Here is a 25,603-nt window from a genome sequence, read left to right as displayed (position 1 = left end):
TAGGTTAATTTTATTTATTTATGCATACAAGAACAGGGGTGTAGGCAAGAGGTGCAGGGTGGGAGATGATTCACCAGAAACAGAGTGGGGAGCAGAACAGGTGGATCCACTGAAATACACCGTTGAGGAGAGCAACAGGTGAGACAGGAGAGGTCTGCTGCACCTTGTGGGTTAGCTCCCTGGTAGGGGATCCAACTCATGCTGCAGTAGCTGGCATTAGCTTGATAATGCTGAGCATTAGCCCCTTGTGTCACCAGGGAGGACCCTGGTAATGAAATGTTTTGAGCAATGTTTGAAATGTTGTGGCCACATAGTACTTTAGGAAGATGAAGGGAGCTAGGGAAGATTAGGAGGGGCAACACTGGAGGCAAAGAAACAAACCAAGAAGTAGATGATGTTATCCTGACTTAAAATGAGAGGCAGTGTGGAGAGGGACTAAGAGAGGGGAATTTTCAGGCAGTAGAATTAATTGTTGGGAAATTACACATCAATTAGAGATCTATTTGCACTCTTGACACTACTATTACCAAACAAGTCATTTATTTAAGTGAGATGTTTTCCTTTGGTTAAGGCCATTAGTAGTTTAATTAAACAAGTAGCTCTATTCTTATAACAAGAACAAGATATTGTAAATAGACTGGTACATTTTATTTTTAAGAGCTAAATGAGAGGAAGCAGTTAACCCTCAGACCCTCATAGAATTTAAAACAAAACATTATTTCAGGCTCTGGGGATTTTAGAGCAGTGAATTGGGTCAGAGGTGTTTAATCTGCAATGAAAACTAGATACTCCTCAAGTGAGCAAACTGCTGAAAGGTACTTAATGAAGCATTTAAGTTTTGTCCTTTTGTTGTTACTTCAAAATATTTGTTTGTATTTGTTTTTGAAGCTTAAAATCAAGATATCTGACTTCTTCCAAAAATGTTTTTATTTATGTATTTATTATTTATTTATTTATTTATTTATTTTTTTATATAAGAGCTGGGGTACAGCCCAGAGGCTCAGGAGGATGAGAAGATTCACCAGAGACAGAGTGGCGAGCAGAACAGGCAGATGGACCGAAATACACTGCTGAGGGGTGCAGAGGGCGCGACAGATGAGGTCTTCCGCGCCTGATGGGAATCTCCCTAGCCAGCCAGGAATCAAACCCGCACTGCAATGCAGAGGCTGCGGACAGCTTCACAGAGCTGCGCTCAACCTGCTGTGCCACCGGTGAGGCCCCCCAAAATGTTTTTAATTGTCATACATAAATTAAGCTTAAAGAGGAATTAGAAATTGTAATTCTAGAAAGGAGGAAGAAGGCAAGTGTTACCACTGTAAAGATCAATAAAGTTTTCTAGAGTGACATCACCAAGGTGGCACCAGAGGCCCTCCAGCTGTATATTCATATAGTCCTGGCAAAGTGCCTATCACTGGCCTACATTGCAATGCATTCTAGAAAGACCCTAGCCATAGTAATGCAGAGTGACAGTTAAGGCTCCCACAACTGCCATTAAACTTACACTTGGCCCTGGCCCTGGCTCTTGCAGTCTGTTTTGGTCTGGACCACAACTTGAGTGTTTGCCACTTACAACAGGCTCCCAAAGTCAACCATGTTCACGCTAACAGCTCTGGTCATATCATGTGTTTCAGTGTACCTAGCAGCTGGAACTAGAGGTTCTACTGAGGACCCAAATAGCCCTGTAGCCTCTGTGGATCTCCACATGTTAGCCAAGACAATGCAGACAGTTATGTTGTAGACAACAAAAGCCTAAGCCAACAAGGCATAATAACCCTCTACACATTGACTAGTGACACCTCATACCCCAATACTTGACACCCTACATGATTAGACTCAGGGTCACAGCATTCTCCTGCATGCCTCCACTCAGTGGGGAGAGTCCTTCCTTACTTCAATTAGCTCATATAGTAAAAGAGGAGACCACTTCTTGAAGTGGGCAGATACCAACACAAGGCTATTGGGATAACAAAACATCAGGGGAACATGATCCTAAAAAGGAAAACAGTAAATCCCCAGTAAGTGGCACAAATGGAGAGACATGAATTGATTGATAAAGAATTCAAAATAATTGCTATAAAAATGGTCAGGGAGCTAAAGGAGAATGTAGAAAAGAAATCTAATAATATAAAAATATCTATAGAAAATTCATTAAAAAGATAGAAAACATAAAAGAGAAACAAACAGAAATTTTGGAGATAACTACAATACTAAACAACAACAAAAAAAAAGGAACAGAAAAAGGTATTCCACACAAAGGAGCAGAAAAAGAGATTCCACTCAAAAGTGAGTAGGGTACCTATAGTTATACCAGAAAACATAAATAAGTCAACAATACAATGATATAATTTTTTTAAATATTTTTATAAATATATAAAAATGATTAAAAAAACCCCACCCTACAGCACAGTATCTAAATATAGAAATCAAACATTAAAAGATCTGAAGGGACTAAAAGATAAAATAGTAAGGAACCTAAATACCAGCTCTCAAAAAATAATCGATCATCCAGACAGAAAATCAACAAGGAAACATTGGGCTACAATTATACTTTAGACTAAATGAACTAACAGACACAGAGCATCCATCCAACAGCAACAGAGCACATGCTCTCAAACAAACACAGAATATTCTCTAGGATCATATGAGAGATCAAAAAACATATTTTAAAATATTGAAATTATACCAGGTTTCTTTTCTTTTTGAAATAGTATGAAGTTAGAAAAAATAATAGGAGGAGAACTAGAAAAAATATGTGTTAAGTAAACAACACATTCATGGACAATTGATCAAAGATGAAATGAAAAATAAATCTTGAAAATAACAAAAATAGAAAAACTATAAACCTAAGTCTAGATGATGCAGTAAAGGCAGTTTTAAGTGGGAAATTTAGAATAATAAATGACTACATTAACATTTAATAAATATCTTAAATAAACAACATAACTTTATACCTGAGGGAACTCAAAAATAAAAAATGAACCTAGCACAAAGTTAGCAGAAGAAAGGATATCACAAGGATTTGAGCAATATATCAGGTTAGAGGAAACTAAAGACATAAGTATGTATAATGTCTGATCCTGGACCCAGGAAACAATATCACTAAATAGTACATTAATGATAAAATTGGTGAAATTTGAAGATGGGGAAATGATGTTATTTCAGTCTTAAATTTCCAAACTTTGTATTTCTTTTGTTTATATATGTAAATGCACTATATTTAGAGTGAAAGGCTCATAGGCTGTCCAACTTACTTTTTTTAAAAAAGATTTATTTATGCATAAAAGAACCTAGGTACAGGTCAGAGGTGTGGGGGTGAGAGGATTCACCTAAGACAGAGTGGGGAACAGAACAGACAGGACAACTGAAATACACTGCTGAGGGGAGCAGCGGGCAAGTTAGGAGAAGTCTGCTATGCCATGTGGGTAGCTCCCTGGCCGGGGATCAAACAATGCAGTGGCTGCGGATAGCTTCATAGTGCTGCATCTTAACTCCTTGTGCCATCAGGGAGGCCCTGTCCAACTTACTTTCAATGTAATTTTTTTTAGAAAAAAAAAAAAAAAAGCTCATCTGTCTATAGAGGGAGAATTGTAAAGAATATAGAGAAAATATAAACAGTTGGTAATTCTGGTATATATGCAAGTTCTTTGTACTATTCTTATAACATTGAAATTATATTAAAATGAAAAGTAAGGCCTCCCTGGTGGTGCAGAGGGTTAAGTCTCAGCTCTATGAAGCTATGGACAGCGACTGCAACACGAGTTTGATTCCTAGCCAGGCAGCTAATGCACATGGCAGAGTAGACCTCCCCTGTCTTGCCCGCTGCTCCCCTCAGCAGTGTATTTCAGTCAGTCTGCCTGTTCTGCTCCCCACTCTGTCTCTCATGCCTCAAACCTGCCCCACACCTCTGGCCTATACCTAACTCTTATATTCATAAATAAGTAAAATAAATCCTTAAATAAAATAAAAAGTAACCCTCCACACCAAGTAAATAAAAGTGACAAATATACAACTGAAACTCAAACTTCTTGAACATATATAAAATTTGGCAGAGTTCATTTTGGCCTAACCTCTTTCAGAGTCTTCTTCCAGGTTATCTATTATAGATTAGCAGAATCTCAAACAAGCTTCAGGGGATTGTGCTTAATCTTCTGTTGGGTTTCTAAAAATGATGTATAATCAAACTTAACAATTTATTTTTGGAGAATAGCTCTCAAGGATGAAGGCTATAACTTTGTATAATTAATAATAAGCAATTCTTATCTATTTAGATACTAAAACTGGTAGCTGCTGGGAACAGTTCCTAAAGATAAAACATTTCATCAACACAAAGAAACACATATTTCTAATTTTATTACTCCAAGATAGCATTTCCCCAATTAACTGAACTTAGTAGGAGGCCATTAAGTATGAGTTATAGATAAAGGGAATTAAAACAAAGTCCCAGTATATGCTATTTGAAATTGTGACTTGATCAGCCAGAACATTTTTACCTATACTAATTAATATGGCATTATAAAATTTAGATTTCATGAAAATCAAAATAATTGAAGAGTGATGTTATGTGTATATTACTTTTTCTTATCCCAATTTTGTGCACATAATTATTGGTTAATGCAAAGCAATAAAGCTACAAGTAGTAGACTCTTGATTTCTCAACAAAATGAGTATTACCAAATGAATACTTAAATAGTTAAGAAGAAACCCATGTTGTCCTCATTGAAGGCAGAATATAAGAGACTCAGACCAGCAACTCATTAGGAAGAAAGTTTGTGACTCTATAAAGTTAAGAAGAGTTCTGTGCAACTAAACATCCTCTAGCTAAAGGTATACTTAAGTAATTATATCTCAAAATAGACTTTCTTTTTCAGTCCTTTACTATTACTAAGCATAAAGCTTCATACCATTGAAAATTTGATGAAAAGAAAAAAACCAGGAGAAAATAATGTAAATCTATATGAATTGAAGATGATATCAATGGGTTCAAAGTTTGTTTTATTCTATGCTATTGTTTGTAGTTCACTGTATTGTTGTTGCACTGTAGTTTTACACAGTGCTAACTGACTTATTTAACAAGTTAGTTTAGAGTTTTCTTAAAAATGACTATATTTATTGTAACTAAACAAAACATTTTTTGAAAACATTCAGACTGATTCAAATTTGCATACTGTTAACATAATCTATATTTTCTATTCTACCCAAAAGTCAGTGGGATGAGAGAAACACTAAATTATTGCTGACATTAGAAAACAAACAAAAAAGAATACCATTAAGAAAGATATTGGAGATTCCATCCACATTATGGTGGAATAGGGAGGTTTTGATAGATCTTTCCCCTAAGGACAAGTCTCATCAACTCATTGCCTGTATAGGAGGCACAACCTATACATCCTTTCCTGGGTGGTGTGTGGGTGATTGCTTACTGTGATGGTGGGAGAGAGAGGGCAAGGCCATTGTGGGCAGAGCAGACATTCAAGCCATCCAAACAAGCTGAAGGTTGGGTTTTTCTGCTCTATTCTTGTTCTACAGAGGGATTTATTGCATTTGGAATCCTGTTGTGTCATTTGTTGTTACTGTCTGTGCATATTGTACTTGGTTTTGCTACATGTTCGAAGGGGAGGGCTGCGTCATAACCTATCCTTAGCATGACATCCGAATGAGAAATTTTTGTGTGCTTTATGTTAATTAAAGAAAATTAATATTATGCATTTTCACAAATTATCTTGATTGAAATCCATACTTGTCACATTCATATTTCTTAGGCGTTAGTTGTAGGCATTTAAAAATACTATTATAGCATTTGAGAAAATATTGGTGAAAATTCAGGTCTCTAGAAGTTGCCAAAACTCACATTAAATAATTATTATACAAGTATTGTTTTTTTCTCTCCTGGAAAATATTTATATATATATATAAATATTTATATATATAAATATATATATAAACTTATAAGAGAAATAATCAAGTGCAAAAGGAGTATAAAGAATAAATTTTCAGTATGAACATTTTTCTGACCAAGATAAAATTTAGAAGACTTCTATTTGATATTTGAGATATCAGATGCAGAATGTGGCGATCTGAGAAAATGGGAATATATTAAAATCAAAACTAATGTGTTACCCTGTTGATATATTAAAAGTACTGTTCCAAGTGTGTAAAGTGATTTTTTTTTAAGAATTATAAATTCTTTTTTTTTTTTCCTAAAGATCCATCCATTTATTCATACAAGCATTGGGCACAGTCAGAAGTGTGGGAGGGTGAGAGAATTCACCAGAGCCGAGCGGGGAGCAGAGCAGGCAGAAGGACCTAAGCACACTGCTGAGGGGAGCAGCGGGCGGCAGGAGAGGTCTGCGCCAGGTGAGACCCTCCTCTGAGGCAGGCTGCACCTCCTATGCTGTCTCTTGACATGGTCCGAGAATTGGAGGAGACTCCCGAGAAGAGGGGAGTTCCTGTGTTCCCCCCAAGAGGGAAAGTTGTACTTCCCAGAAGAGGGGAGTTCTTGTACTTCCCAAAGAAGATCTGAACTAGGGAGTCTCCATGGCATAGCCTGCTAATACTCTCCTCTTTGTTCTTGGTTAATGCTGAAGTAAGTTATTAATTGGCATGTGAAAACCTAATTCGGACCCAGGTGACAATTGGCTTACTGTTCTTATGCATGAACTATCACAAAAGAAGTAAAAATTGTTAAAGATATAGTTAGGATAGAAATGTTTTGGCCCTGAGAACTATGGAGAACAAGCTGCCCTGAACCAGCTGCGCTTGGAAACCATATCCTAACCTGGGGGGTATGCGTTTGTGGCAACAGTACATCTCCTGGTGTACAGTTCGCAGGTTGTGTGGAGGTTAGGTATTTCTAGTTAAAAGTTAGATTTCTGTAGAACTAAAACAGTATTGATGAGTTCCTTTAGATCACTTTGAGGTAATTGATAATAGGCTAGATTAATTGAGTACTAGGGAATGGGTTGATTTTAGTAATATAGCATAACAATGGACTTTCATGTCCACCCCAAAATTAGGAAGGCTTGACAGGATGATTGATTGTTACTGAACATTGTACTGTCTTAGACAATTGATTATTGCTAGAAAATAAGTTGTACCAAGGAGAATAATCGTCCCTGCTGTTTCTCTTAATCAGATCAGAGTAGTGTCCTTTTGTAGTATGAGATCAAGAGGGTCTTTGTATGTTCATGAGAAAATATGTAATGATTGTCTCTGTTCTGCTTTGATGCTTATGCTGATGTAATTTCACCACTGGCCTTAAGGTATAAATAAAGACCTGCTGAGACCCTGAGAAGGAGATACTTGCACCAGAGAGAGTGTCAGTGTCTCCTCACTACCTCATCTACCTCACTCCACTTCCCCTCAGCCCTCTGGAAAAACTTCACCGACGCTGCCTCTCCTTTCTGAGATCCCCGACAAAACTTCTAGCTGAAGCTGGTCAACAGCACTCCTCCGGTGGCCGGGGAGCAGCCAGGGATTGAACCGGAGCTGCAGAGGCCACGGGCAGCCTCGCAACTCAGCGCTCAACTGCTGCGCCACCGGGGAGGCCCTGTAAAGTGATTTTTATCATTCTTCAGAGAACTGTCCATATATTATTTTATTCCAATGTTTTATTTGTTAGAAATACTGGTGACCTAAGAAATGAGAATTAAGTGAAAATTCTGTCAAAACTTTAAATTTACCAACCATAACACTCACCATGCAATTGCAAATCAATAAAATATTAAGTATTTGAGTCTCTAATATGTACTAAGCATCAGAGTGACATATACAAAGGGAGCTTCATGAATTGGAAAACATATTCCAGAAATGGTAGATTAAGTCCCATTTATCTTATTCAGTTGTCAATTTCTTAATCACATCGTACTTTGAAAATGAAAATATCAAACAGAGTAAATAGTTTGAGAGTTTTGGGCAGTAAATATTTATAAACTACTAAATATAGATAACATTTTAATACTGAATTAGAACCTGATCACCTTAATATTTTTAATTGGTGATATAATTTTAATAAATTAAAACATTTAACTAACAACCCAACCTAGCCATTTGCAGTTGTGTTTCCTATGTAACCCAGGAAATGTCATTCAAAATTCTGATGAAAGTATTTTCTGAAAGAAAAGAAATTTAGTGCCTCCCTTTCACTAGACTTTGCATCATTTTCATTTTGAAGGCCTTATTGCTTACTCTTGCCATTTTTTGTCCTGAGAAACATGCTTTAATCTGTTCTTGGAAATTGAAGCTTCCTTTAAACTCATTTCACTAAAATAGCCTCAAAAATATTTGTAGGACTGTGATTTTTTATGGGGACACAAACATTTGAGTTGTTATAAAAATCTGATTATTTTTTGTAAATACCAATGAAACACGTCTTTTACTCAGTTAAAAGATCTTTTAGAGTACAAGATAGAATTGCTTTATTTTTTAAATCTGAAGTTGCACAAGCATTTGAAAATCAATTTAGTAGCATTTCTTTTTCTCTGCTTCACAAGATCTGTCAGAAAACAAAAAACAGTATAAATGCAGTGTTTGTCCAAAGCTGGGGAGCAGATAAACAATTGCAGTTGACCTTTCCATTGTTCTGTTTGAAAGAGTTAATTAAATGCTTGTTTGGTTTTCTTGATGTGATGGTGGTAGTGTAGATGTTGTTTCTTAAAAATATTTTTTTTCTGGGCCTCCCTGGTGGTACAGGTGGTTGAGCACTGCGCTGTGAAGCTGTCCACAGTCTCTGCAGCTCAGATTAGATTCCCGCCAGCAGGGGAGAAACCCACATGATGCAGCAGACCTCTCCTTCCTCGCCCCTTGCTCCCCTTGGCTGTGTATTTTGTCAGTCTGCCTGTTCTATTCCCCCCTCTGTCTCTGGTGAATCCTCTCACCCTCCTGCAGATCTGGCCTGTACCCCAGTTCTTGTATAAATAAATAAATCTTTAAAAAATATATATATTTCCCACCTATGAATCTAAGAAAGGGAGAGAGATGAAGATGAAAGAATTTTTCCTTCTACAACTCTTAGAGTTGGGGTGCTACAAGTAAATTTCAAAAGATCATTTTAAGTGACAGGAATAGAAAGGGATATTTACAAAAGTCAATAGTTATTTTATGTAATGTACTAAAAGAAATCATACTCCTAGAATATATCTGTTGTTTTGAACAATGTCTCTAATCTCAATTATCTTTATTTTAAATAATGAAAACAGTAATTAATAATTACACTATAGGGGCTCCCCTGGTGGCGCAACGGTTGAGCGCTGGGCTGCGAAGCTGCCCGCAGCCTCTGCAAAGCCGGTGAGGGTCCCACATGGTGCGCAGACTTCTCCTGCTGCCCGCTGCTCCCCTCAGCAGTGTACTTCTTCGTCAGTCTGCCTGTTCTGTTCCCTGCTTTGGCTCTGGTGAATTCTCTCACCCTCCCGCGCTTCTGACTGTACCCAGTGCTTGTATAAATAAATAAATCAATCAAAAAGAAAAAAAATACATAATAACTAAGCCACAGATGGGTATTTGGTTTTTTGTTCCTGTTTGGTTTGTAGAACAAGTTTACCATATTGGGTATCAAATTACAACATGATTAAGGAATTAATTAATAAAATATAAGAAATTCTGTATTAATCACTTTCACTTCGCCTGAGGGGACATAAATTAGTATCTCAACTTAGAAAATTTGAAGTTGAGTAGAAGTTAAGGACTACTGAACCATTCATTCATTCAACACATTTTTATTGAGCAATTACTATGTGCTAGGTATGTTCTAGTTCCTATAATCTAAAAGATTGAGTATGCGTTCGTAAGGTAGGTTCCTCACAGAAGGAATAATTTGAAAAAAGGCATGGAGGTAATAGGAGCAAGACAATTTGTAAGAATGGCAAGTATTTTAAGGTGACTGAAATATGAAAAGAGTAATTATAGGAATACTGTAAGAAAAGTTAATAGTCAAAGATTTTGATGCTGAGGAATTTGAACCTCATGTTATAAGCAAAAGGGATACTTCGAAAGTTTTTAAAAGAGATTTTGCCAAAAGAGATTTTGTCTGGTAAAAAATAAAATGAAATTGAATTATGTTTGCAGTCTAGAATGGGAATTCTAGAAACTGTAGACACATTAGGAAGCTACTGGAATAATTTAGAGAAGTTCTAATAATGGAATTGTTTCAGTATTTATGAAAGTAGAAGTTCTAATAATGAAACTAGTTCAATGTTGCTGGAAAGTAGAAAATAGATCTAAAGATGTCTATTTGCTGATATTGCATGTATAGATGATATAGGAGGAAAAAACCAATATTAGCTTTGATCTCCCCACGTGTCTAACTTGAGAATTTGATATAGTCATTGAGACAATTAAAACATAGGAAAAAAAGAGATTTGGGGGTAATTAGAAAAAGCCTGATTTTCTGGATTTTGCAAATACATTGTGATTGGGAATTGGTATACAGATTTGAACTTAAGGTTGCTATTCTTGGCAAACATAACGAATTTGCTTTCATTGTCTATAAGATATAATGAAAGCTACAAAAATAAAACATGAAGGGAAATTATATATTGGAATAAAAATAGAACTGAGCAAGATTTATTTAATGAATAGATAGCACAAGAGCAAAGGGAAGGAACTCAAAAGCAGATACAAGATAGAAAGATACAGGATAGAGATGCATTAGAAAAGTTAAGGTAGGAAACAGCTTTAGGAAAGAAGCAGTTTTGAATAATGCCAAAGATAACATGATCAATTAAAAGAAAAAAAATCATTAATTTTAGGAAGGATGGGGTCCTTAATAAAGATAGGAGGAAGACTTTCAGTAGACTGTTATATCAAAATGTCCATCACATCAAGATGACTAGCAAGAATAAGGTGAAATATATATGTATATATGATAGCTAGATATCTAGCATACATATATGAAAGAGTCATTTGAGGAAATTGGAATAATTAAATAGGGAGTCACAAAAGAATATTAAGAAACAAGCATATTGAGGTGACTCCTGCTGCTTTGTACAATCATCCTTCTCTTCTTCTAATAAAGAAACATTCTATTGGGAAATGTCTCCTTCCCTACTAACATTCTGCTGCTTCTAGTATATTTGACCCCTGGTACAATCCATTGATTCTACACAACCTCAAGTTCTCTCCATTCCTTACGTACCAGCTTGGAAAAATAAGGTCTCATTTGGAACTAGCCCACATGTGGTAGAAGCCTTAGAAAACACAGATCCAAGTAAGTAAAGAGATGGATGAAAGATGTTATCATTTATTCCTTGGTATAGTCATGTTCAAGGTTAGCTCTTTCTTTTGAATTTCCAAATTTGTAAACCGATACACTTCCACTAATTTGATTTGTTATTTGTAACTATTAGATCCTGATACTATAAGTTGCTAAAGAGTTAGAGCAGACTACAAATAGTTACTAAAGAGTTACTAAAAGGAAAGCAGAATATGCAAAATAGAGAAATTACAATAACTGAGTAAGTTCCATAGAGAAGAGAGAACCCAATCACCAACAGTGGGGAAGTATAACCTTGAAAAGAAATAGTCCATTTCAATGTCCCAGGAACAAAAGATGAATCTAAGTATTTATAGCAAGAAAACAAAGGGACAGAACACAAGGATGTAAAATAGGGTGTAAATAAATAGCTGAAGACTGATAAAATAAACAGTTGGCCAGATTACTTCAAGCAGTAAACTCCTCAGTTCTGGAGAAAACACCCTTTCCAATAAGAAATTTGTCCAGTTTTGTAAAATAGATCTATTCTAACTGATTTACCAAATTTTGACACAATTTGGTATATGCAACCTTAGTCTAGCAAATTTCTTTGCACAGTACACATACACGCATATTATAATATTACTAAGCTTTTAGAGTCATTTTATCACTCTTTTTATCTCTTGTAAAGGAAAACTAAGTATTTATAATAACACATTTGATGAATACTTCTTACAAATGAGTAATTTTGGAAAGAAACAAGGAAACATAAGATGGGATATGTAGATAATGTGACAAATTAAGTACAAAGTCTGATTTCGTATAGTGAAACAAGAGCTCACCTTGAAGTGAAATAAGAGATCAGTGTTAGGATAGCATCTGTAAGGAGGTGATTCATACAAGAGGAATTTTGGACTTACTTCAAATGTTTTTGCCATTAGTTTCATATGTAGAGCTGTATGCCAGTGAAAAGTAATGGTATAGGTTACTAAATACACTTCTCTGTAGCTGGGAAGGATCATTGATATGTAGCCTTCCTACTGTTCTTGCTAATATATTTTTATTTACTGTCAATGCTACTGTAAATTTGGGAGTTCGAATTACTTATAATATGCATTACTATACAGCAGTATAGTCACTCAAAATTCTGAAATTTAAATATGACCTTCTCATGAAGAACAGGTTTATTTTTTGTAGTTGTCTGAGGATGGGAAAAGAAAAAGTAAGTCAACCTTGGTGCCAGACTTTCTATCAGAAATAGCAAAAGCAGGGATGTTAAGGGCAGCTATTTTGGCAGCTTGTTAAAAACAAATAGGCAAGTAGTACAGAAAAGGAATAGAAATGGCCCTGTTCCAGAGGTCACTGAAAAACTTGATAGTTATCTTCAAGAATCTATTTGCAAATCTCAAATCCTCTGACAAATAGTGGGAGGAAAAATCTAAACGTAGACAGTAGCAGAATGCTTGCATCAATTACTTGCACTCATGACTGTAATGAATCCATATACTATCACTTCTTCCATTAGCTGAAATGTCTGCTGTGAAGTTGAGTGACCAGAGGTCTCTCCTTAAAATGATTTCAATATGAGAACTTACTCTGAGGCCCTAGTGAAAATTAATGTGGCTGCACCTACTCCAGGGCAGATTTCCATCTCTACCAGTTAACTATTGCCAGGGATCAAGGACAGATGGTAGGTGATGATGCAGACATAAAATGTACTACTCTTATTATTCCTATTTCTTAATTAAAGTATAGAAATAGCCTGTATTTTCACAAAATGCTTCTATTTCTTTAGTATTATGTTTAACATAGTACCATTATATTCTTTCAAATTACCCTATAGGTAAAGAGTTTTTAAATAAATAAACTTAAATGGAATAAGACAAGTTTCAAAAATATATGAACAGACAGGACAGGATCCTATATTTTTAATATTATTTTAAATACAAACTCTTTAACTTGGCATGAATGGACTTAACCAATTATGGTCCTAAATTTTCCTATTAACTACCTCTGAACAGAAGCTTTAGCTCTATGCAATATAACTTAGTTTCACTTACCTCTTTTCTGATTTTATTCTCACTGCCTAAAATATCCTTTTTTTTTTAGTGTTCTTTCATTTATTTGCTATAAATAATTTATCACAAATCACACAATACAAATACACACACTTGTCTTTTTATAATCTTTGATCATGGGAAATAAATTCAGAGCCAGATGCAGCTGCCCCTCCCCACCCTTGCCATTTCATCTATCATCAATCGTAGCAGTCTTTCTTCTGACTCCGGAGGTGACCTCAGTGTCCTTCTCAACCTGTACTCCTGTTCTTAGGCAGCCCTTACAAATCAATAGGACAGGGTGCATGAGATAAAAATGATTTATCATTCTAGATCCATTTTTACATCCTATACACCGGAATAAAATAATCGCTAATCAGGTACAAATGTATGATATGGAAGGGCACAGAGTTTCAGGATGCTGACAATTCTTTTTTTTTTTAATTATTATTATTTAAATGGAGGCTGTGTTGGATAAAACAAGTAATACAGAGTCACAACTTTGGGGTAGAGATCAGAGGATGTCAAAGATAAAGGTTAAAGTTTGAAATGTCCTTGAAACGTCTGCATTCAGGGATGTAGATGGCAGCTGGATGTTCAAGTCTGAAGGACAAAAAGAGGTTTTGTTAGGAGACTACATGTAGGCATTTCTCAGTGTCAAAAGTTAGGAAAAATTATCACTATGGATGAGGTCACTCATAGATCATGTAATGTGGAAATGAGAGAGACAAGTTATGAAACCTACATGTGAAATAAAGAAGGGGAAGTTTGATAAGCCAAGAAACAACGGGTTGAGTAAAGACTGAATTTCCCAGTGGCAGAAAAAAATGCTAAACTGTGGTCTATTGAAACAAAATGGTATGTGTATACAAAAGCTTTATGCATACAAGAGCTGGAGTACAGGCCAGAGATACTGGGGGTGAGAGGATTCACCAGAGACAGTGGGAAACAAAACAGGCAAACAGACTGCTGAGGGGAGCAGCGGGCGAGACAGGAGAGGTCTGCTTTGCCATGTGGGTAGCCAATCCCCTGGCTGGGGATTGAACTCGTGCTGCAGTGGCTGCAGTGAGTTTCATAGGTTGGGTCTTAACCCCTTGCACCACCAGGAAGGCCCCAACATAGCTACTTTAATGGTGTTTATTTTGCCAATCTATGAACTGAGAATATCTTTCCATCTCTTTTTTCCTTCTACTTGTATCAAAAATGTATCAAAAAAAATATTTTGGGTGGGCCTCCCCTGGTGGTGCAGCAGTTGAGTGCTGGGCTGTGAGGCTGCCCGCAGCCTCTGTAGCGCAGGTTCATTCCCCGGTCGTCGGCGAGGGTCCCACAAAAAAAAAAAAAATCTTTTGGGCATCATCAATTCAACCTGCTGTAATATATATTGAATCCTGTTTCAATAAACTAAATACTTACACAATTTTCTCCTCCTGTTTAAATTCAGAGATATGATTCTGTTATATATAAAAATAAATACATAGCCCCACTCTAGAGAACCTCTGAGAAACAGAAAACAAAAAGAAATAAAGCCACAAAGCACATAAGGTATAGAGAGGAAGGTCACCCTTGGTAATAGCAATGGGCAGTTACAAGGAAGAAATGTTAATTGAAGAAGTTTAGGGAAGAAAGGTAGAAACTTATTTTGAGTGGCTAACATTTTGATTCACAATTACTGGAAACAACTGCTGATGGCTGCTGTTCTCTGTTACTAAAAAAGAGAATAGCCAGAGATCAGCTTTCAGGCACCTCTCAATAAAAGTAGAAGAGAGTCATACAGAATATGTCAGCTACAAAAATAAGTGAAAAATAAGCAACGAATATTAAATAGAATCCTGAGAGGCAGGAAATCTAATCAATGGAAACCGACATGTATCAAAACACGTAACAGCAACTAGAACAGTGTATGTGTATCTACAGAGAGATACAGGAGGATACTACACCCACAGTGCAAATAGGTGATTGTGAAAAATATACAGACTTTTAAAATGTAAAAATTATAATTCCGAAATTAAAAAAAAAAAAAAACACCCTGATTGTATGGACTAAAAAAGAAGATGAACACAGTTGATGAGCATCTAAGTGCCTTGAAGCAGGTCAAGAAATGGGCTAGTAATGCAATTCTAAAGGTAACATGGAAGAAAGCATGAAACAGACAGAAAAAATGCAAGAAATATTTACACTTCTATATAGAAATAATGTAGTTCCAAGAAAAGCAGCATTTATAGACTACTTAAAATATTCTAAGCACTTAGCGCATGCTAATTTATTTAATTCTTATAAGACTTAGAGGAAGAGAGGTTTTTTCCCCTAATGTAGTTTCTGACTTTATTTATTTATTTATTTATTATATATATTTATTACATCATCCTTCATTTTTGTACAATGTATGATTTTCCGTGAAACTCCCACCACCAATTCACCCATACTTTAAGGTCACATAGCTAATAAACAGAGCAGTCAGGGGATAGAACTTAGCAATCACGTACCAGAGGGCAGCTCTTAACCATTATGCTAAACAGCGAAGGCAAGGAAATAACAAGCATAGACAGGAAGCGGAATTCAGTGATAGCCAAGAAAGTCCCAAACTGAAAAAAGACAGGGAACATCCCTGAGAACAAAAGCAATAAAATGACAAGCCAGATGACAAATGATCCATCTCTATTCATAGTTTTTTTTTGTTTGTTTTTTTTTTTTGGTGGGACCCTTGCCGGCGGCCGGGGAACGAACCGGCGCTGCAGAGGCTGCGGGCAGCCTTGCAGCCCAGCGCTCAACCACTGCGCCACCAGAGGAGGCCCTCACAGTTTGTTTTTTTAGGGTTCCAGGCTAATTAAAAAAGTTAACACAGAGGAAAGAAATTTATGTATTTGGTAATTTACAAAGTTTTTCTTGATCTTTTAGCAGGTTTTCTAAAATCACCGCCTAGTTTAGGGCTAAGAGAAACAAAATAAAGAAACAGACAAAACTAAACCAAACAAACCCTAGACTTAAGACTGAATTATTATTGCAGAACTTGGCCACTAGAGGGGAAGGGAAGACGGTGGGATAAAGGTGTGGGTGCCCAGTAGTCTAGGTGGAGGATTACATGTACTATGGTGGTGGTTGTGGTATAGTAACAAAGATCTGAAGAGGTGTGGCCCTATTTTCCTAAATCATATATAGTATTGGAAACTCATATAAACTGATGATACCTCAATAAAAAAATTAAAAAAATATCAGGGTTAAGGATTGTTCCACTTCTATGTGCAATATAGAGAAATAAAACAAAGGGTCAGACACAAACTTAAATAATAAAACTAGGAAGTATGACTTCCAGAGCGTGAGGGAGAAAGTGGTAGTAGGTTGTAGATGGGGGCCAATAAACTATGGTGGAGGACTCTGGGTGCCTTAGTGTTGGATAGGACATGGTAACATGTATCTGAAGAGGTGTAATCCTTTAACTCTCAGTCATACAGAGATGTAGCCAATGTTACATCAATAAAAATAAAATAGGGGGCCTCCCTGGTGGCACAAAGGGTTAAGACACAGCCTCTGAAGCTGTCTGCAGCCACTGCAACATGAGTTTGATCCCCAGCCAGGGAGCCTCCCACATGGTGCAGTGGACCTTTCCTGCTCCCCTCAGCAGTGTATTTCAGTCAGTCTGCCTGTTCTGCTTCCCACGCTGTCTCTGGTGAATCCTCTCACCCCTCACACCTTTGGCCTATACCCCATATCTTATATGCACAAATGGACTAATCTTTAAAAAATAAATAAAGGGCCTCCCCTGGTGGCGCAGTGGTTGAGCGCTGCACTGCGAAGCTGCCCACAGCCTCTGCAGCAATGGTTCGATCCCCGGCCGCCATCCAGGGTCCCACATGGCGCGACAGACCTCTCCTGCCGCCCGCTGCTGCCCTCAGCAGTGTACTTCGGTCCTTCTGCCTGCTCTGCTCCCCGCTTTGGCTCTGGTGAATTCTCTCATCCTCCCGTGCTTCTGACTGTACCCAGTGCTCATATAAAGAAATAAATAAGTAAATCTTTAAAAAAAATAAATAAAATAATAAGATAAAATAAAACTTAGGGTTTATTAAGAAGGGGTATTTAAGCCCTAAGTTGTATTTTTCTAATTAATCACCATGAAACAATAAATACAAACATTATTAACAGGGAGAGTGACTCAAATAGAAGGAGTATTCACATGACTAAGCTATAGAAATGCAATACTTCATTCTAAATACATCTACACATTTTGTTATTGTCTTTCTCTTTATTGCTTTTACACTTACAGAGGGCTTCCTTGCCTATGTCTGATTTTTCCTAAATTATTTTGTTGATGTAACCAAAATTACCTATGCTACCATGATATTACTACACATACCCTTAACTGACAAGATTAAATATTCATTATCAGTCCAATAGAGCAAGATTCTGAGAAATTAAGGAAAGAGAAGACACTTTTATGAAATTTTGCTCAATGTTGGCAAGTTTGGATGGACTAAATGCACTGAAAAACATGTAGAACTTTTCATTGAATAAAGACTGATTTAAAATGAAGAATAGTAACTAGCCTTATATATAAGGAGATTACAGTTAGCATAATTTCATGTAACTTTATGCAACATAACACAGTATGGGTATTAGAAAATTGATGAAAATGTTCTTCAGAGATTAGATTGATGAGAGACAAACCCAAGAAACAAAAATTGCGATTCCTTTCCATGACATGTAGCATTTTATTTAGCAAACACAGCATTTTATTAAGGAACAACGAAGCAAAATTTTTTATACATAAAATGCTATTTTCTTTTTTTTTTTTAAAGAAAGATTTACTTATTTAAGTATTCAAGAACTGGGGTACGGGCCAGATATGAAGGAAGGTGAGAGGATTCACCAGAGACAGAGTGGGGAGCAGAACAGGCAGACTGTCTGAAATACACTGCTGAGGGGAGCAGCAGGCGAGACAGGAGAGGTCTGCTGTGCCATGTGGGTATCTCCCCGGCTGGCCGCGATCGAACCTGCGCTGCAAAGGCTGCTGACAACCTCACAGTGCTGCGCTCAACCACCTGTGCCAGCAGGGGAGGCACTAAAATGCTATTTTAGAAGCAAATTTTAAAAGAATTCATAGATGGATATGTTATAGTTTCATTTAGGAATTAATCCCCATAATTAACATCACAGTGTAACTGAGGGAAATTTCTTTGGCTACCAGTGAGGATCCACACACTCAGTTCAGAATATTATTGTGTGCTTTTAACTATACTCAGCATAGTTGAGAAGAAAACATCCTAAAATCTGTTTTCTAATGAGCCATTTTATAGAGTACTGACACACCAGGAGCAGTAGCAACTAGCCTAACTCAATCACCTGGCCCACAATGGCATTTTATATTTCATATACATGTACTATTTTTATATTAAAATTTGTTATCTATCATAATATTTCAATTAATTTGATATTTAATTTTAATGGGGTTTTGAATACATATAGCTTAGAAAATAATTTTAAAAACAGCTAATAGGTGACCATCAGACTAATTAAGTGAACGCCACCAGTTGACTAAAGTTTTACCCAAACGAGAGTGGTTACTTACAAAGAGGTAACTACTATCTTGAAGAGGGTATAAGTCATTCACTTGACTTTCATTTTACCACCCACGTAAGGAAGCCTATATATATGTGTGTCATTTGTTTTGGAGATTTGTGAAAAAGCATTCTCCATAACTTGGCTCTGCTCAGTAAGTCATACACGCCTAATGTCATTTCTGTCAATGACAAACCAAAGATAATATTTCTTATATAGCATCTAGATGATACATAGTAGGCTATACCATTCAGGTTTGTGTAAGTACAACCAAATAGTCCATTTCTTAGAATGTATCCCCATCATTAAGCAACATATAAATATACTTAGATTGTTTCCAATTTCTTGCTATCACAATTTTGATAAGAATATATCTTGTAAATATCTCTTGAAGCAAATATGCCAAAGTTACTTTAGCCTCTACACATGGGAATGCATTTGCTTGATGACAAAGCATAACTGTGCTGAAATATTTTTAGTGAAAATCACCAAAGTGAGTGTTTTATCATTTATACTCACACTAATATTAACATTGAACACAATTTTTAATTTTGGCAAAAATGTGGCTATGTTCTGGAATTGAGTTGAATTTTTATTACTAGAGTCCTGACTACTACTAAAGCTTAACATTTTTAGAAATAAATTTATGGAACATCTATATTCCTTCTCTAAGATGCCTATTAATTAATATCTTTTATCCACTTTTAATGAATCATCTGTTCATACTGCAAGTGTTCTGAACATTATCTTCCTGTTATAAATCTTTCACAGATTATTACTTGTACATTCTTCTCCTAAGGTGCCCTTTGATAGACACCTGTTCTTTCTTTTTTTTTTTTTTTTTTTTTTTACGGGTATCAAATTGTTTTGTTTGAAGGAATGATACAAATGAAAGCTATAAGAAGATGTTTTGGTACAACTTATAGAAAAGGTAAAGGTAACCCCAACAGGCATGCACAGCCTTGGTGACCAGGAAAGTCACCCCCTGGCTATGAGAAGCCAGCCTAAGGCTCAGCTTAGCTCTTGTCACTGTCTCCCAGAGTGTGCTTGTCAAAGAGATACTCGGCCATGCCAGATTCAGGGGGCCCCATCTTGCGCAAGTTGGTTACATGGTCACCCAGTTCTTTGATGGATTTCACCTGCTCATCCAGGTAATGAGTCTCCAGGAAGTCACACAAATGGGGGTCGTTTTTGTCTCTAGCCAGTTTGTGCAGCTCCAGTAGTGACTGATTCATGCTCTTTTCCAAGTTTAAGGCGCACTCCCTTGCATTCAGCCCGTTCTCCCAGTCATCGCGGTAGGGTTTCTTGATGTCCTGAAGGAAGATGAGGCCACCTCGTTGGTTCTGCAGCTTCATCAGTTTCTCAGCATGTTCCCTCTCCTCATGAGATTGGTGAAGAAAATATTTGGCAAAATTCTTCAGAGCCACATCATCACGGTCAAAGTAGTAAGACATGGACAGGTAGACGCAGGAGGCGTAGAGTTCCAGGTTGATCTGGCAGTTGATGGTGGCCTCCGAGTCCTGGTGGTAGTTCTGGCGCACCTGCGAGGGGGACGCGGTCGTCATGGCGGCAGTGAGGGCTGGGAGCGATCCGGCCGGGGCGGTGTGGGGTGGGGAGGGCTCGGGGTGGCGGTGGGGGCGAGCGCCGGGTTCGACTCTCCGCGAAGGCTGTTGCTATACACCTGTTCTTAATATTTTTCCTAGTGTTAAAAGTTATCAATGTCCCTTTAGGTTACATACCTTTTATGATTTGACTAAAAATTTTTTTTCTTCACCACAATTATATTTTTTTCTATAGGTGTGCATATGTCTTTAATCTATTTAGCATTTATTTGTGTATAGTGTGAAGTGGGAATTCAATTTCATTGTAGTATTCAAACATATGACTGAGCTTTTCAATACTATTTAAGGAGTAGGCTCTCTCCTTTGTCCTCTGACTGGCAGTGCCCACTCTGCTAGAAATCAAATTTGCATTCATGAATGAGATGCTTTCTGGCTTGCTATCTGGCTTTCTGGCTATCTGGCTTTCTGGCTTGCATTTGTTGACCTCTTTAGCTCTTCATCAACACACGTCAACTTAATCACCAATAAAACTTGGTTCTTAAGAGATTTTTTTTCCTTATTTGTTTCTTTGATAGAGTCCTGACTTTTTTTTTTTTATTATTTTGGTCTTTTACTCGTTTATGTAGAATCACTTTCCCACGTTCCACAGAAAATCCTTGAAAAACATGTATTTTTTTAATTTAAAAGTGTATTTTAAATTGAGGGAGTACTGGAATATTTGTATTTTGTGCCTAAGAACATACTGTTTATTTCTTTTTATTTAGCTGTTATTTAAGTATCTCAGTAAAATTTCTCATATTATAATTGATTGGGTTTAGCAATTTTTACATTTTAATACAATTGTATTCTGACTGATTTTTATTGTTGTACAAAAATGCAGTTTCCTTTTGAATATTGAGATTTATTTAGTAACATGATTGATCCTTAATTTTTTAAAAATTTTTTTAGATTTATTTATTTATACAAGAACTGGGATATGGCCAAAGATGCGGGAGCGTGAGAAGATTCACCAGAGACAAAGGGGGGGGGGCATAACAGACAGACCGACCAAAAACAATGCTGAGGGGAGCAGCAGGCGAGACAGGAGAGGTCTGCTGCTCCATGTGGGTGGCTCCCTGGCCACCTGGGAATCCAACCTGCGCTAAGGAGGCTGCGAACAGTATCACAGCACTGCACTCAACCCCTGTGCCAGCAGGGAGGTCCGTTTAATTAATTCTTATGATACGTTTAATTCTAGCCTCAATGATAGCATTATTTATCATTATTTATATTTTTAGCTTTAAAATGTTTATACTTTTTTTCCTTATATCTCTGCATTAGTGAGAATCTTCAATAAATAATATTAAATGAAATTCTAATAATAGAAACCACTGAATTGCTCCCTGCACTCAATTTCAAGAGATAATTTTCAACATATACTATTAAAATGTTATTTTTGCGTGTTTTAGTAAAATCATTTACTACACTAACAAAGATCCCTTTTGTTTTTGGTTTTCTGATGTATATATCACAAATTTATATTGAATGATAAATCTTCCTCCTACATAGAAATCATGTGGTGCATCAGATTAATTTTGTTTCTAGTAACTAATGGACTCTGGATTTTTATAATTTTTTCTTTTAAACTTTTCTATGCATAAAGTTTTTATAATATTTTATTAGCCACATAATACCAATAGCATCTCTAGTCTAACCTATTATGTCTTTCAAATTAAGAGTATTTTATAATAATATTATAATCCAAGGAATTATATATTTAATTAGTTTATTCAAATAACCCTCCTTTGGTATGTTGAGACTTTGGGTTGTACTTTTTATTAATTTTTACTTTTTATATTTCATTTTCTATAGCTATTGACTTATCTTGTTTAAATTAATTCAATTTCTTAAGTTGGACTCCTAGTTTATTAACTTTTAGTCTTATTTCTGATATAAATTAAGCTCTTAAAGTATAAAGTTTAATTTAAGTACTGTGTTAATAGATGACAGATGTTTTGAAGTGTGGCAATTTATATATTTCCAATTACAAATAAATATTTCCTAATTTCCTTTATTAATTTTGATTTTTTTTTTGTGATTTGAGAATTTTGCCATGGTTTCAGTTTTCTAGTTGAAACTTAACATTAATTTCTATCTTAATTCCATTGTAATTAAAGACTCACTATTTTAATTCCTTCTTTTAAACAGTCTTTATATGTTATTCTTTTAAGATTACTTTAGCAATTTTAATATCACTTTAAACTAATAATCACTAAAGTTAGTATACTTGCTTTTCAACTTAACAAAGACTATATATTTCCACTTTTATCCTATCTTCTCGCCTTACATGTTACTTTTACCTTGCTTTAGTTCTGTTTTATTTCCACACATAGAATGTATTGCTACAAGTTTAGATAGTGTTTTTTAGAATTTATGGGCACATACTTCAATACGTTTTTTCTAATTTGTTATCATATTTCAGACTTTACTTCTGTTATCATTTTTCTTACTCCTGAAATTCATTCATTGGAGTATAATTTAGTGAGACTATAGGCAGCAAATTCTTTCAATGTTTATTTTTTGCCTGAAAAATGCCTTTACTTGGCCTTTATTCTTGAAATATATTTCCATCCCATCTAGAATTCTGGTTTGACATTTATTTTTTCAGCACATTGACAATAATTTTCCGTGGCTCTTTGTCTTCTATTCCTGCTTCTGAGTAGTCATTAATTAGTCAAATTGCTATTCCACTTTTAGGTAAATTGGATTTTTTCTTGGCTTGCTTTTATGATCACTCTATCTCAGTGTTTATCTTTCCTTTGAATAATTTTGATGACTTTAAATGTAGATTTCATTTTTTTGCTTTTATTTGTTTTGCTGCTAGTTGTGATAAATTATTTTTTTCAATAATGTTGGAAAATTCTCAGCTATGATTTCTTTGCATATAGACTTTCCCCCTAAACCTATATCAATTCTTTCTAGAATCCAATTAAATACTCCCTAGACTGACTCAACATCTCCTCAGAAAAATGTCTCTATGATAACTTTTGAGTAATTCATTTGAGGTTTTCAATTCTCTCTTGGACCATGGTTAATAATTCATTGAGGTTTCTTTTTAATTTGAATTATAATATTTTTCTATTCTAGAAGGTTGATATTTTCCAAATACCCCTGATTCTCCTTTGGCTAGATTGCATTTTCGAGCTTCTCTTTCATTAAAAGAATACTAAATTATAATTTAGTTTATACTTTGATATGTGGTATTTTCAGCCTTAAATATTTGTGGAAAAGTTTGTTCGATTTACTAATGTTTGTTTTACTCTCAGTCATGGAGGGTTTTCTCTGTTTCATGACTTTTATCCATGATTAGTATATTCTCCTTAGAATGTTGATTTGGTAGTAAGTGACATCAAAGTTAAAGTTGCCATTTCTCTAGAGAAGAGTTGCATTTACTTGTGTATGCTCCCTGACACTCCTTTAAAATAAGTACAGTAAGTCTTCACTTGACATAAAAAATAGTTTCTTGGAAAATGCTACATAATGAAAAATGAAAGTAGGCCCTCAAATAATGTTAGTATCATTTTTTCAATGCTGGTGAAGATCTTTTTTTCCTTTCAGTATAGTAAAACAACACTGAATGAAACAATGACATTTGAGGACCTGCTTTAAATTTGTGGTTGTTCATATGATTATTATGAATTATATTCTATTGAGGAGGACGAATTAATTTTCAGGGTTAATATTCCCCCTCGAAGCACCCCAGGTGTCATGAACAGATGGCTTGGAATGTTTTTGGTCTATACTTTGCCTCTGTGGTGCTTTAATTTCACCCTCTTCTTTCACTACATTCTCCCTGATCAGGCCGAAGATGGAAACCTTATATCCCAGTTTGTCTTCTTATGCTCCATACCTTGGTACTTCCTAGCATTTATCTTTTGTCTCTAGGTTCCTGTAAGTTGGGTCATGGTTTCCAAGATTCCACAAAATTCTGTCGGTGAAGACCACATGCTCCTTACTTCCATCTAGAATTCCAGCTTTTTTTCATATTCCAAATTTTACGGATTTCCTTATTTTTGTGCATTTTTAGCAAAGGAGTTTTACTTTGTCCATCATTATGACAGTCACACATTGTGTATCTATGAAAACACACTGTCTAAAAATAAAGTACTTAAGCCATTTTTCAAATAAATTAATATTTTAACAGCCATGTATATAAATAAATAACATTTTCAAAACACAGCATATTAAATAACATTTGCAAAACACTTGGCAGAGTTCTTCACATAATAAGTTTTGAAATATTTCATCTATATATGATCATTATAACTGAGATGTTGTATTGTTGAATCGTCTATTCACAAGTTATATAAAAACATCTAAGAGATCAGATATGTCATTGCAGATTTCACAACAATCTCTACAATTCAACTGAAAACAACACTATAAATGGGCAGACCTGTTTCATTTTTGTTATCTACATAATTAAATTAGATAATATTATTGATTCTGATTTCCCTGATTCAACTACATTATAGAAAAATGAAAACACTGAAGGAATTGAAGAAGGGTGATAAATAGAAGAATTGTATTTTGGACACACTATTAAAGTATTGAGCCTTGTTTTATATTTGTAGCATTCATTCATTTGTTTCACTGCCAAACAAATACAGATTATATGTTCAATGGCAATAGAAAACTGATAAATTCTCCCCCTGTTTAGGCTAACATAACGTCTAAGGTTACATTCTATGCTTCCCCCCAAAATTTCTCAGAAATATTTCTTTCTGTATACTTCCTTAGTTGAAGAATAATCAAATTATTAGCATAATAATCTTTTTAAAAATTCAAACTTTTGGGTCTCCCCTGGCAGCGCAGGTGGTTGAGCGCTGCGCTGTGAAGCTGTCTGCAGCCTCTGCAGCGCTGTTTCCATCCCAGCCAGCCGGCGAGGGTCCCACATGGCAAGGCAGACCTCTCCTATCATGCCCACTGCTCCCCTCAGCAGTGTATTTCGTCAGTCTGCCTGTTCTGTTCCCTGCTCTGTCTCTGGTGAATCCTCTCACCCTCCTATGCATCGGGTCTATACCCAGGTTCTTGTATAAATAAATAAATAAATCTTTAAAAAAAATTCAAACTTTTTCAGTATGCCAGATTGCAAAATAAATTGGAAAATGCCTTATAACATTTGAATTTCAGATAAAAAAATGATTTTTTTAGTATAAGTATGTCCCCTGCAACATTCTCTGAAATCCAATTAAAGTTGATTATCTTTT

General features: G+C 35.7%; 2 protein-coding genes across 3 annotated transcripts in view; both read right to left on the bottom strand.

Annotated features, from left to right (window-relative positions):
* The window catches only part of ZNF804B (zinc finger protein 804B), an 800,208-nt gene that overhangs the window by 36,523 nt on the left and 738,082 nt on the right, over positions 1-25,603 (bottom strand). The window lies entirely within an intron of this gene.
* Positions 18,559-20,357, bottom strand: LOC119241817 (ferritin heavy chain-like). Its single transcript, XM_037507409.2, has one exon. The coding sequence runs from the start codon at positions 20,355-20,357 to the stop codon at positions 19,809-19,811; it is 549 nt and encodes a 182-aa protein (XP_037363306.1). The 3' UTR covers positions 18,559-19,808.

This window comes from Talpa occidentalis, unplaced genomic scaffold, assembly GCF_014898055.3.
Source record: "Talpa occidentalis isolate TD23 unplaced genomic scaffold, MPIMG_talOcc4v2.1, whole genome shotgun sequence".
Taxonomy (NCBI): Eukaryota; Metazoa; Chordata; class Mammalia; order Eulipotyphla; family Talpidae; genus Talpa; species Talpa occidentalis.
This window is presented reverse-complemented; position numbering and strand designations above follow the sequence as displayed.

What these genes read in the sequence shown, in the direction of transcription:
- LOC119241817 (XM_037507409.2), bottom strand. Translation starts at nt 20,357, where the DNA reads ATGACGACCGCGTCCCCCTCGCAGGTGCGCCAGAACTACCACCAGGAC.